A 14,044-nucleotide genomic window follows, 5' to 3' on the forward strand; every position below is an offset into this window, starting at 1 on the left:
GCGTCATTAGTCCCTACGTGGACCTCGACGACTGGCTCCTCACCCTCCCTCCTGAGAATACTGTGAACGTGATCTGAGATATTTATGACACTGGCACTAGGGTGGAAATATATCATCTGTGGCTGTAAGGATCCTTCTCGCACTTCTTGTATCAGTGGCAAGTGGTGAAAGTAGTTTCTTAAAGCTCAAATGTATGAAAACTTACATACGCTCAACAATGTTGCAACAGGGACTAGACAGCTTGGCAATTGAATATGTTCAGGCATCAGCACTTGACCTGATTGAATGAGTGACAAAATCTGCAAAAGAAAAATCATGCAAAGTGGGAATAGTACACAAGGCCATGGAGAGATGGGAGTGTGACTCTGAATTGAAATGGATGGCAACAGGGAGGTCTCTGTTGTAGTGGAGATGCTCAGTGAAGCATCTCCCAATTTGCAACCGGTCTCTCCAGTGTAGAGAAGGGCACAGAGGGAGCACCAGTTGCAGTAGATCAGACTATGGATATACTTCACTTGGGGGCCCCAGACTGTGGTGATGGAAGAGGTATGGGTGCAAGTGTTGCACTAACTGCGACCACAGGGGAAGGTGCTGGGGGAGTGAATAGGTGGGGAAGGATGAGGGCATGAGACAACAGGAGCAGTCCTTAAGGAAGACAGAGCGGTGAGAAGGAAAAATGTGACCATCCCTCTCTGCATGGAACAAGTCATGGAACTGATACAGATCAGAGGAGGAATTGCTTGCTGTCTTAAACCAAATAAGGGTGGATTAATCCCCAGGGCCTGACAAGATATTCCCTAGTGTAGAAATCGCAGGGTCCCTGGAAGAAATATTTAAAATGTCCTGAGCCATGGACGTGATGCCGGAGGCTTGGAGGTAGCTTGCGTTGTTTCATGGTTTAAAAAAGGCTCCAAAAGTAATCCTGAAAATTATAGGCTGGCTGGTAGTAGGTGTTCTAAGAAATCAGATATACAATTATTTGGATTGCTAGAAATAGATTAGGGATAGCCAACATGGCTTTGTGCACGGTAGGTCGAGTTAAACCAATTTTGTGGAGATTTTTGATGAGGTTACCCGAAAAGTTGTATCTACATGGACTTTAGTAAGGCCTTTGGCAAGGTCCCAGATGAGATGAAGGTTTAGCCAATCGATATTCATGGTGAAGTAGTGAACTAGATTTGACAATGGCTGGACGGGAGAAGCCAGAGAGTAGTGGAGGATGGTTGCTTCTCAGATTGGAGCACTGTGACTAGTGGTGTGGCCTCTGTGATCGGTGCTGGGACCATTGTTGCTTGTCATCCATATCAATGATCTGGATGATAATGTGGTAAATTGGATCCACAAGTTTGCAGATGACGCTAAGATTGGAAGCGTTGTAGACATTGGAGACGATTTTCAAAGTTTGCAGAGGGATCTGGACCAGCTGGAAAAATGGGCTGAAAAATGGCAGATGGAATTTAATGCAGGCAAGTGTGAGGTGTTGAATTTTGGAAGGACAATCCAAGAAAGGGCATACACAATGAATGTTAGGGCACTGAGGAGTGCAATAGAGCAGAGGGACCTGGGAATGTCCAAGGTCACCTCTCTGCCTCCTGCTCTCTATGAGATAAAGACCCAGCCTATCTACCCTCTCCATGACTCAAGATTGCCATCCCATCAACATCCTTTCCAACTTCACGATATCCTTCCTCCAGCTGGGTAACCTGAACAGCACAATCTACTCGGATTAGCAATGAATTGTAGTTGTATCACAAGGTCCCAACTTCCATACCCAATAGCCTGTCTAATGCAGTGCCCTAAATGCTTTCATCATCACCTTGTTCTGCGGAGTCATTCACCTTTATGGAAGGATGCACCTGAACCCCCTTGGTCTCTTTGTTCTACAACATCCTCTGGAGCTCCATCATCTCTTGCCCTGGTTTGAAGTGGAGCATCTCCTCCTAGACAGTTAAATTCCCAAGTGCAGAGTTGACATTAAGAGCCAAACCTAGAACAGAACTCGCGCCTGCACCACTGAAGGTGGTCTGCTTTGTCGGGGATGCCATCTTTTATAAATATGTTAATCAATGCAAGTCTGTCTCTCGTGATTGTACGAGGCTGCAGACACCCTTGTGGAATGAGCAATGGTGTAATCACTAGTGTCTCGGCCAATGACATTATCGTCTCTTTTGGGAGGATAGCGTACATTTAATTTCTTACATTGGCCTACAGTTCCAAAATGCATTCCTTTCTTAGGGTAGGGGAGTCTACCCTGGCATGGATGTAGGGCCAAAGGGCCTTTCTGTGTTGGGTGACAACGATGAGCTCTCAAGTGTTGTTCACGTTAACTTGCGTATTGACGATTGTCAAGGATTAGGTTATGGGTATTTTTGTTGAATGACAACATTGTCTGACTGGCTTAATGCAACCTAGATTGTATACCTAAAATGGATGAGAGGGGGGGGTGGGGGGGGGGTGGCTTGGGAGGAGGGAGGGGGGGGGGGGAGAAAAAGTCACTGTATATGTGTGAAAAAGAAAAAGTGTATATCATGACTAACTTGATTTATGGTGTGAAAAATAAAAAATTAAAAAAAAAATTAGGTTATGGAATACCTGGAGGTGCATGAAAAGATAGGCCTAAGTCAGCATGGTTTCCTTAAAGGAAAATCATGCAATGTCAAACCTACTGCAACGTTTTCGAAAAGATCAGAAGTAGGATAGACTTTCAAAAAGCCTTCAACAAGATACTACACAAGGCTGCTAATCAAGATGGAAGGATACAAGCGTTGGCTGGTCAGCAGTAAACAGTAGGAATGGTTGACTATTGGTTACCAGTGGTGTTCCGCAGGGGTTGGGGCCTCTTCCTTTACGTTGTGTACAAATGATTTGGATTATGGATGGCTTTGAGACTAAATTTGCATATGACATCAAAATAGGTGATTGGGCAGGCGGTGCTTAGGATACTGAAAAATTGCAGATTTGGCAAAAAGCTGGCAGATGAAATACAATGTTGGAAAGTAGATGGTCACGCACTTTGGTAGAAAAAATAGGACAGACTATTATTTGGATGGGGAGAAAATCCATTAATTCTGAGGTGCAGAGGGTCTTGGGAGTCCTCGTGCAGGATACCCTAAAGGTTGACCTTCAGGTTGAGTTGGGGTAATGAAGGTGAATGCAGTGTTGGTATTCATATCCAAGAGTAATAGGATTTGAGAGGAGGGATATTAATGTTGAGAGTTTATAAAGCACTGGTGAGTCCTCACTTGGAGTTCTATGTACAGTTTTGGGTGCCTTATTTGAGAAAAGATGTGCTGGTGTTGGACAGGGTTCAGAGATTTACTGGAATGATACCAGGAATGAAAGGGTTGAGAAATGAGGAATGTATGTCGACTCTTGGGACTCTACTCGTTGGGGTACAGAAGGATTGGGGGAGGGGGTTACCTCATAGAGGCCTTTCAAATGCTGAAAGGCCTGGAAAGAGTAGAGGTGGCAAAGATGGTAGGGGATTCTAGAACAAGAGGGCACAACTTCAGGAGAAAAGGGCATCAATTTAAAAAAAATGTGGAAAAATTTCTTTAGAGGGTTGAGTCTGTGGAACTTATCATAGGCGGCTGTGGAGGCGAGGCCGTTGGGTGTATTTAAGGCAGAGATTGACAGGTATTTGATTAGTCAGGGCATCAAGGATTATTGTGAGAAAGGCAGGGAGTGGGAGGATGGATCAGCTCATGCAGAGCTGACGTGAAGGGCCAACTGGCCCACTTATGATTTTAAGCTGAGAGGGCTTCATAAAGGCAGTAAAAACACAGAAATGCTGGAGGAACTCAGCAGGTCTTGCAGTGTCCACAGAAGGTAAAGATAATTACTGTCTTTTTGAGCCTGAGCCCTTCTTCAAGGAATGAGTAAAAAGCAGACAAGAATCTGCGTTAAAAAGATGGAGAAAAGGTAAGATCGGGAGGGAGAGGAGTACAGACAGAAGATGTTAATTGGATATGGCAAGATGACAGGAGAAAGGTGGATTGAGTGGGTAAGGGGGTTGTTTTTGGCTCTCTGGGGGCAGTGGTGGGGGGGTGGGTGGGGAAGGGGAGAGAAAGATATGGCAGGAGAGTAAAAGCCCCCAGAGAAGTCAATGTTAATGCCATTTGGTTGAAGGGTTCCCTGATGGAATATGTGTTGTTCCTTCGGTTTGCGGGTGGTTCCAATCTGGCAGTGCATGAGACCATGGATAGTCATGTCAGCAATGGAATGGGGCGAAGAATTGAAATGGGAGATACCCGCTATTGCGTCGGACAGATCTGAGGGAGTTAACGAAGCGATTTCTCAGTCTGTGTCCAGTCTCTCCAATGAGACGACCACAACGGGAGCACCGGATACATAAATGTAACCTCCCCCCACTCTCGTCATGGTATTATGTTGAATCCTCACAGCTTTGAGCTTTAATTAGTAGCTCAACACGCATACGCTGAACAGATGGCCAGTTCAGAAACTCGGTGATAACATGGGCACACTAAGGGATGGTCAGCTGACCAGGGCAAACCCCACAGCTAAAGAATGCAGCATTTCACTCCAGTTCAAGCTGACATTTATTCAACATTCAAAAAGGTCAGAGCCAATTAAATCTTTAGAAACTCTTCTAAAAATAAAGATTTGGTAAATGTCACTCATCCAGTTAGAAGACAAATTAACAGTTGAAGAGGTTTTGCCAGCGAGGATTGGTACAAAACACTCCTTTTTGCCATCTTGAGATTTGTCAGCAGGCCTAGTGCTCCTTCGAGTCCTGCTGTGAAATATAAATACATAGCTGGTGCAAAATCAAACAAACTGATTTAGAGAGCCGAGCTGGGAAATGCAGCAGGATGGTCCACAAGGACAGATTTTGGCCAGTCCACTGCAGCCTGTGAAGCTGAAACATTTTAAACAATTTGCTCCAATTCAAACTGATGTCCCCCTACGATGGGACCAGAAAACAAAGCTGCAGCCCCTCCAGGCTGCTCTGTTCTTTCTCCCCTCTGTGGATTCAGATCCAGCGCCTGTTCTCACCTGAAGTGAAGTCAAATCCAAAATGAAACATTGCCTGTGGCCCGATTTATTTCACTTTTCAAATCATTGGATTGACTTTTTTTTTGCATCACATCAACACATTCCAAACAAACAAGAATTAAAAGTTTGAGCTTCTGATAAGACACATTTCTCGACAAAGGTTAAACATTCCACTCAACAACGAATAAATAATAATTAACATCGGTTTGAAGACAGATCAGATAAAGTCGCTCCCTGATTTCATCTGCTAAAGCTGGCGCCCACTTTAATCCTGAATTCCCGAGGAAAAATATTCCCACCTCATCCAAGGACCCTCACAATTCTTCTTACAATTTTAATGTTCGATCACTGCAGTTGGCTGCAAATGCTTGCAGACCGAGCTCTCTCAATTACTTCATTCGTTTTTTTTTAAAAAGGTTAAAACACTCTGAAATTAAAATGTATTGAAGTACAAGTACATCCAATCAAAGTGAAAAAAGATAATTAAGCCTTGGGAATTTTTTTTTTTGAATCCCTGGTACCTCTCCTTATATCCATTTATTTAATCCATTGATATAATAAGACTTCCAGATAACAAACAAAACACAAAAATTAAAAGAATGCTGTAAACGTTCAGTGCATACAATCAAAGGACATTTTGCTTTTGGTATTCTTGGAACATTGAACCGTTTTGAAAGTGTACTCTTCTTTCTTTTTTTTTAATTTGTGTACTCTTCTTTCTCATGTGATCAGGATCCTTCTTCTGTTCTCAAACGAACTGCTTTGCCTTCTGAGATGCAGCTTTGGTGGCCAGATCCTTTGCTTTCTCAGTGGCAGCCAGTGCAGTCTCCTTTGCCTTTTCAGTCGCTCCTTTTAAAGTCTTTGGTGGTACTTCGCCTGAAGGAATTACAGAGAAATACACCCCCCCACAAAAAAAATCAAAATTATGAACAGGGTGACAACTTTTATTGTCTGATGTATGGCTGTATCTAAAAAAAAAGACTTGTTCTTTTCTAATCCAGTGACCCAGGTTATAAGAAAACATCTCAGAAACGGCTGTAAATGTTATATTTGAGACTGATGTGCTCCATTTTGGGGGAAGGTTGGGTGGGGCCAAGAGACTGCTGTATGACTGTTAAAACAACTTTCTGTAACTCTACTATTTATTAATATTTATTTTAATATATGTACTGTGTTTCTGCATTGTGCCTGTGTGCACACTGTGTCACTGTGTGTGAGTGCGCGCTGGGTGAGCGTGTGCGCTGTCAGAGTGCACTACGCGAGTCTATGTGAGTGCGCGCGGTGTCAGAGCGCGTGTTGTGTAGAGTGTGTGATTTCTGGGAGTGAGTGTGTGCTGGGTGTGAGTGTGTGTGTGTTGAGTCTGGCAATCAATAGAGGGATTCCATTAGTAATCTGTAAAATCAAATCAGACTCAAGGACAGTTACTTGCTTGCTGTTGTTAGACTCTTGAATGGTTCTCTCACTTGTAAAAGTTGGTGCCTTGCACTGTTTAACTCTAGCCTTCTCTTTAACAACTTTAGGGGTGGCACAGTTGGCGTAGCAGTTAACACAATGCAGTTACAGCAGCGGTAATCAGGACCAGGATATGAATCTTGTGCTTTTTTTAAGAAGTTTGTATGTTCTCCCCATGTTTGCGTGGGTTTCCTCCAGGGGCTCTGGGTTTCCTCCCACCCTTCAAGAACGTACTGGAGGTAGTAGGTCAGTTGGGTGTAAATTGGGTGGCACAGGCTCGTGGACCGAAATGTCCTGTTACTGTGCTGTATGTCTAAACCATGTACATATATTTGATTGTAATACTAACCGTTGCATCCTTGTTTTTATTCCTGTACTATGGATAGGTTAACTTGCCTGGATAACACATAAAATTGGTTTTCCTTGCATCTTGGTACACTACCTGCATGCAGGAAGGAGGTGCAGAAGCCTGATGTCTAGCACCTCTAGGTTCAGGAACAGAATTTTTATCAGTGTCTTATCTGGTTCTTCAACGTCCTCTTACTGCCCTTGTCTGCGCTATTGAAATCCCACTTTTTCTTTCTTGTACTAACTCTAATTGTAGTTATTTATTATCCATCTCTCTTCTATATTCATTATCTCTTTCTGTACTGGGTAATATATCTATCTATCTGTTTAAGGTGAGGGAAGGAAAGTTTAGGGAAGTCATCAGGGGTGCCTTTTTTAATTTGATACCCACTGAATAATGGATGCCTGGAATTCATTGCCAGGAGTGGTGATGGAGGAGGATGGAACAATAGGGGCATTCAAAAGACTCTTAGACAGGTACATGGATGCAGGAAAAATAGAGGGTTGATGGGAGAGAGGTTGAGAAGGTCTAGATTGATGTTGATATATATTGGTACAACAATGTGAGCTGAAAGGCTGTAATTTTCCATACATTCTAATTATAGGATTTTTTTTACGAAAGTACCTTTTTGCAGCAAGTGAAATTTTTTCATGTTTATGTGCATTACACTTAGGTATAACCCTAAACTCCTTGAAATGCATGACAATAGAAAAATTCAATCTCTGAAATGGAGAAACTAAGTTTTACATTAATGGATCAGTCTCCAGCTACTTACAGCACGTCCCCAGCTATTGAAACCAAACCCATTTATTCCATTTTCTAAAATCTGCCAGACTTCAGCACAAGAGCATACTTTTTTGAGATACCCACTAAGGGAACAGGACACTATTAAAGGCTACAAGGTGAAGGGAGGCTGGAGGAGTCAATTTCTGCAAAAGCTAGGCGCCAAAAATACATCTCTCTAAATGCACGTTCCAAATTTGTTGGTACTCACCCATTAACGTAATAAGCAGTCCTGTGCTAAGTTTAAACGGCGAGGTTAAAAGAGAAGTTAAATAACTTGTTTTAAGTTGAAAAGTATCTTGCAATATAATTTTTACAATTTCAGATTGCACCTTTGTTACAGAACTTATCACACTAAAACATAAACACTTGTAAATTAATTGTTTCAAAACTTATAATAAAATTTGCTACATGCTAATCAGTTGATGGTAACCATTCTGTAGTTTAAATGTTAACAGTTTGTCATTATGTATTTAAAGCTATATTTCAGATGAAAGATTCATCCTGAACCTTGTTTGCTGTCTCAGATGGACTCTAAAGATCAGAGGATTTATCCTATGTCCTGGGCTTATAATTAGCCACCACTCAATTGCCTTGTAATCTGTGGGAATTTGCTGAGAGAAAATTGGCAGTAACGTTTCAAAGAATATAACACTTCAAAAGTATTTTACTGACTGCAGTGCGCTTTGGGACATACTGAAAAGAATATGGAAAGAGCTACAGAAATGCGAGTCTTTCTGGAGGAGGTTAGTTATTGAAGTTAGTTTTTTATTGCTTCTCTATTTTACAGTCATTATTTTTGGCCTGGTGATATTTGGAACAGTATAGCAATGGGAATAGGCCCTTCAGCCCATGCGTCTGTACTGACCATGATGCCCAAGTTAAACTGAATCTCTGCTGCTTGCACATGATACATATCCCTCAATTCCCTGGATATTCACGAGTATCTCTTAAATGCTATCTTGTGTTTTCACTACTGAAAGCCCGTCCCAGGTACCCACCACTCTGTATATAAAAAAAACTTGTACTGTACATCTCCTTAATACTTCCTTTCCTTACACCCTCACCTTAGATGCAATCCTCCAGTTTGTGACATTTTGACCCTGCAGAAATTTGTGCTGTCGTTGCCCAATTAAAACGCACAGTGACGGTTTTCAAATCCGTGAGAATTGGAACCAAACCTTCCTCTTGCTTCACAATGTGGTGTTACTGAAAGGTTACTGTGACGTTTAAAGCAGCAATGTGGATCACCATCAGGACGGTATGGTTAACGTAGTGGCTGGTGGAATGCTATTACAGCGCCAGACCCGGGTTCAAATCTGCTGCTGTCCGTTTGTACCTTCATAAGGCCCTAAGACACAGCAGCAGAAATACACTATTCAGCCCATCGAGTCTACCCCGTCATTCAATCATGCTCTGATCCATTTAATCACTCAGCCCCACTGCCCGGCTTTCTCCCCATAACCTTTGATGCCCTGGCTAATCAATAACCTATCCATCTCTTCCAGGTCACCCAATGGCCTGTGGCAACAAATTCCACAGATTCACTGGCCTCTGGCTAAAGAAACGTCTTAGCATCTCTGTTCTAAACGAGTGCTTTTCAATCATGAAGCTGTGCCCTCTTGTCCTGGACTCCCCCACCATGGGAAACAACCTTTCTACATCTACTCTGTCCATGCCTTTCAACACTCGACATCTTTCAATGAGATCCCCCTTCATTTTCCTAAATTCCAACGAGTCCAGGCCAAGAGCCGTCAAACACTCCTCATAATGATAACCCTTTCATTCCTGGAATCATCCTCTGAGCCCCCTCTAACGTCAGGTTTTCCCTGCAATCTGCGAGGGTTTTATCGGGTGCTCTGGTTTCCTCCTACCCTCAGAAAACTGGGTTTAATTAGGTAGCATGGATTCCATGGGCATGAAGGGCCTTCTAGCGAGCTGTATCGTTAAATAAAAACAACACTTACAAATGTGTGTCAGGCATTTAGGATGGTCAAGAACAATTCCTTCACTCAAGATGATTCCCTATCTTTGGAATTCTCTATTTAGAGGACTGAGATCACCACATGCCGGGATGCAGAGGAAGTGAAGGATATTTGGATTCGAGATGGTTCACCATGCTTATGCCAATCATTTAGGCAGGACAGTGGGTGAAGAAGATGGGCAATTATTTTGATAAATGCCAGAGCAGGATAAAGCGATACCTGTTTCGTAGGTTACGTTCATGTGTATTTGCCTCATCTGCTCTTCTTCCAGCAATTGTTTGTTCTCTCAAGATTCTCTATTGTTCAACTCCACCATGAATTCTCAAAGTATGGCTACCTTGATGAAATTTTCTTCCTCTCTGAAGGGAATTTTGTGATGTCACGCAACTCCCCTCCGCCATCCTCTTTCCCCCTCTATTGCCTGATTGGAACGCCACTTTTTTTCTTGCAATATGGTAATTGAATATTTAATATCTATCTTTGGCATTTAGTATCCTTTTAATTTAATGTATACTATTGCAGTTTTTTCATAAAGTATCTGTTACGGTGCAACGTATATAGCAGCAAACCCAATATTATATACATGTAACATCACCATCTTCTTTCTAGTCCAGGCCCAAATCTTTGACCTTTCCACCCATGGATGTTGCCTGGACCTGCTCAGTTCCTTCAGCAATCCTATGTTTTCAAAAGGGGTTCGTTTTGCCATTTGGGAAAGGATAGAAACAAAGATCATCTATGGAGCGCTTGCGGCACAGCAGTGGAGGGAAAAACGAGAGTTAACATTTCACGCCACTGACCTATCAACATGGGTTCTGACCTAAAATGTTAATTCTCTTTCTCAGAAAGAGGTGACTGCTTGCTTGGAGGAGAGTTTAGGTCAGTTGGCGTTTGGACACAGGTCCAAAACAAAAATAAAAGAATCTCAGGGTTGTATGTGATGCCATGTATGTACTCAGACAATAAAGCTGAAAATCTGTACCGTGGGACTTCTGGACGGATGTTGGACTCGAGGTCCAGGATCAGTCATGGTCTAACTCCACAGTGGAGTAGGAATGGACTGTGGCTGCTCCAGCTTCTTTTGTTCTGAGGGAATGGCCAACTTCTCTGGAATAAATTCACTGAGACAGGAGGAAGGAGAAGAGAAATAATACATCACATACCTTGCAAATTTGCCAGGATATATTCAAAACCTTCTGTCGCTTTCAACTGATTTCTTCTAAATCTGGCAAGACCAAATTCCTAGAGTACAGTACACAAAAAAATGTGATTTTACATGAAGACTTTTTGCCCAGGAATAAACTCACCTCCAAATATCTTAATCTAGTTGACAAGAAGTTTCAGCAGAGATGAGGAGAAATTTCTTTAGCAGAAATTGGTAAAATTGTTGCCACGAAGGCCAAGTCATTGGGTATATTTAAAGCTGAGGTCAATAGGTTCTTAATTACCTCCTGCCTGTGGGGCCGTGCTCCTCCTCTGGCCCCTCTCCCCATCATTTTGTTTGGGCGCCTGCTGACATTTTATCCCTTCCTTGATGAAGGACTCAAGCCCGAAACATTAGTTATGTATCATTATCTTTGCTGCATAACGTACAGTTTGACCTGCTGAGTTTCTCCAGCTTGTACTTTTACTTCAATCACTGTGTCTGCAGACTTTTGTGTCTTACTCTAGGTTCTCGATTAGTAAGAGCATCTAAGGTTTTGGGGAGAAAGCCGGAAAATGGGGTGGAGGAGAAAAATATATCAGCCTGACACACATTTGTAAGTGCTGTTTTTATTTAACGATACAGCTCGCTAGAAGGCCCTTCATGCCCATGGAATCCATGCTGCCTAATTAAACCCAGTTTTCTGAGGGTAGGAGGAAACCAGAGCACCCGATAAAACCCTCGCAGATTACAGGGAAAACCTGACGTTAGAGGGGGCTCAGAGGATGATTCCAGGAATGAAAGGGTTATCATTATGAGGACAGGTATATGGATGAGAAGAAGATGGAGGGTTATGGGCATTGTGCAGGGAGGTGGGACTAGAGAGGGGTGTTTGGTTCGGTGCGGACTAGAAGGGCCTAATGGCCTGTTTCTGTGCTGTAAATTGTTATATGTTATGTTATGATTCAAAGGGCAGAGCACTCTTGATGGGTTGAATGGCCTATTTCTGCTCCCATGTCTCATGGTAATATCTGTGAGGATGAGGGGTGATTTCAAAGGTGTGCAGGATCACAAGAGGAATAGATTGGGCTTTTTACCAAGTTAGGGGAAATTGAGAACTAGAAGACAAAGGTTTAAGGTGAGGGTGGAGGGATTTAACAGGAACCTGATGGGAAACCAACCCCCAACCCACCCACAGATAGAATAAGGAGTACATTCAACAAGCAGCCAGAGGAGGTAATTGATGCTACACAAATAGGATAGAGTTTTGAGAGATATGAGCTAAATACAAGTTGGTGTACTGGTGTGGGTGGGATATTTTGATCGGTGTGGGTAAGTTGTGCCGAAGTGCGTGTTTGCATGCTGTGCGCCTCTGACCTGAGGGATTCTACTCCCGAGACTCTAAACAGTTTACATAAAGGAAACTATGTCTAAATGATCTGCTTGCAAAATGACCTCAATCACTACATCTTGACACCAGTGACCGGAACTGTGCTGATTACCAAAAATAAAGAAAGCTTAGTCCCAAATATCATATAACCATATAGAGCACAGAACAGGCCAGTTTGGCCCTACTAGTCCATGCTGGAACAAATCGCCACCCTCCTAGTCCCACTGACCAGCACCTGGTCCATACCCCTCCAATCCTCTCCCTTCCATGTAATTATCCAGTCTTTCCTTAAATGTAAATAATGTTCCTGCTTCAACCACCTCCACCGGAAGCTTATTCCACATCCCAACCACCCTTTGCGTGAAGAAATTTCTCCTCATGTTCCCCTTATAAGTTTCCCCTTTCAATCTCAAACCATGGCCTCTGGTTTGAATATCCCCCACTCTTAATTGAAAAACCCTATCCACGTTGACTCTCTCTGTCCCTTTTAAAATCTTGAACACCTCCATCAAATCCCCCCTCAATCTTCTACGCTCCAGTTAAAAAAGCCCCAGGCTGCTCAACCTTTTTCTGTAACTCAAACCCTGACATCGTGTCAACATTCTCGTGAACCTTCTCTGCACTCTCTCTATTTTGTTTATATCCTTCCTATAATTCGGTGACCAAAACTGTACACAGTACTCCAAATTTGGCCTCACCAATGCCTTGTACAATTTCATCATAACCTCCCTACTCTTGAATTCAATACTCCGATTTATGAAGGCCAACATTCCAAATGCCCTCTTCACCACACCATCTACCTGAGTATCAACTTTGAGGGTACTATTTACCATAACTCCTAAATCCCTTTGTTGCTCTGCACTCCTCAATAGCCCACCATTCAATGTATATGACCTATTTAGATTTGCCTTTCCAAAATGCAACACTTCACACTTATCCGTATTAAATTCCATCAGCCATTTCTCAGCCCAGTCCTTGAGCTTTCCTATATCTCTTTTTAAGCTATGGTAACCTTCCTCACTGTCCACAATACAACCAATCTTTGTATCATCTGCAAACTTGCTTATCCAATTCACCACCCCTACTTCCAGATCGTTAATATATATAACAAACAATAGTGGACCCAGGACCGATCCCTGAGGAACTCCACTAGTCACCGGCCTCCAATTTGACAAACAATTTTCTACCTTCCATCCAACCATTGCTGAATCCATTTCACTACCTCCTTATTTATACCTAATGCCTCCACCTTTTTTCCTAACCTCCTGTGGGGAACTTTGTCAAAAGCTTTACTAAAGTCTAAATAGACAACATCCACAGCCTTCCCTTCATCAATCTTTTTTGTAACCCCCTCGAAAAATTCTATAAGGTTTGTTAAGCATGATCTACCCCTGACAAAACCATGCTGACTACTACCTATCAATCCCTGTTCATCCAAATATTTGTAAATCCCATCCCTCAGAACATTTTCCATCAACTTACCCACCACAGACGTCAGACTCACAAGTCTATAATTTCCAGGCTTACATTTGGACCCTTTCTTAAACAGCAGAACAACATGAGCCACCCTCCAATCCTCTGGCACCACCCCCGTGACCAGTGACATCCTAAATATCTCTGTTAATGGCCCCACTATCTGTACACTAGTCTCCCTGAGTGTCCTTGGGAATACTTTGTCCGGACCCGGAGATTTGTCCACCTTTATCTTTTTTAACACTGCCATCACTACCTCCTCGGTTATCCTTATATGATTCATGACCTCCCCACTATTTTTCTTTACTTCAACTGGTACAATATTTTCCCCCCTAGTGAATACCGAGGAAAAGAAATCATTTAAAATTTCCCCCATCTCCTCTGACTTCTCACTCAGCCTATCCTTGCTATCTACAATGGGTCTATAACATATAAACATAACAATTACAGCA

The 14,044-nt window shown here is 42.6% G+C and overlaps 1 protein-coding gene across 3 annotated transcripts in view; it reads right to left on the bottom strand.

Moving 5' to 3' along the window:
- Positions 1–4,541: 4,541 nt before the first annotated feature.
- Positions 4,542–14,044, bottom strand: part of LOC138765265 (PRELI domain-containing protein 1, mitochondrial-like) — a 61,692-nt gene continuing 52,189 nt past the window's right edge. For all 3 annotated transcript variants that reach the window (XM_069942314.1, XM_069942319.1, XM_069942313.1), the window contains 2 exons: positions 10,749–10,827; positions 4,542–5,892 (listed from right to left, as the gene is read on the bottom strand). In XM_069942314.1, the coding sequence (XP_069798415.1) occupies positions 5,765–5,892; positions 10,749–10,827 (207 nt within the window). In that variant the 3' untranslated portion in view covers positions 4,542–5,764. The remainder of the gene's footprint in view (positions 5,893–10,748; positions 10,828–14,044) is intronic.

This window comes from Narcine bancroftii, chromosome 1, assembly GCF_036971445.1.
Source record: "Narcine bancroftii isolate sNarBan1 chromosome 1, sNarBan1.hap1, whole genome shotgun sequence".
NCBI classification, from domain to species: domain Eukaryota; kingdom Metazoa; phylum Chordata; class Chondrichthyes; order Torpediniformes; family Narcinidae; genus Narcine; species Narcine bancroftii.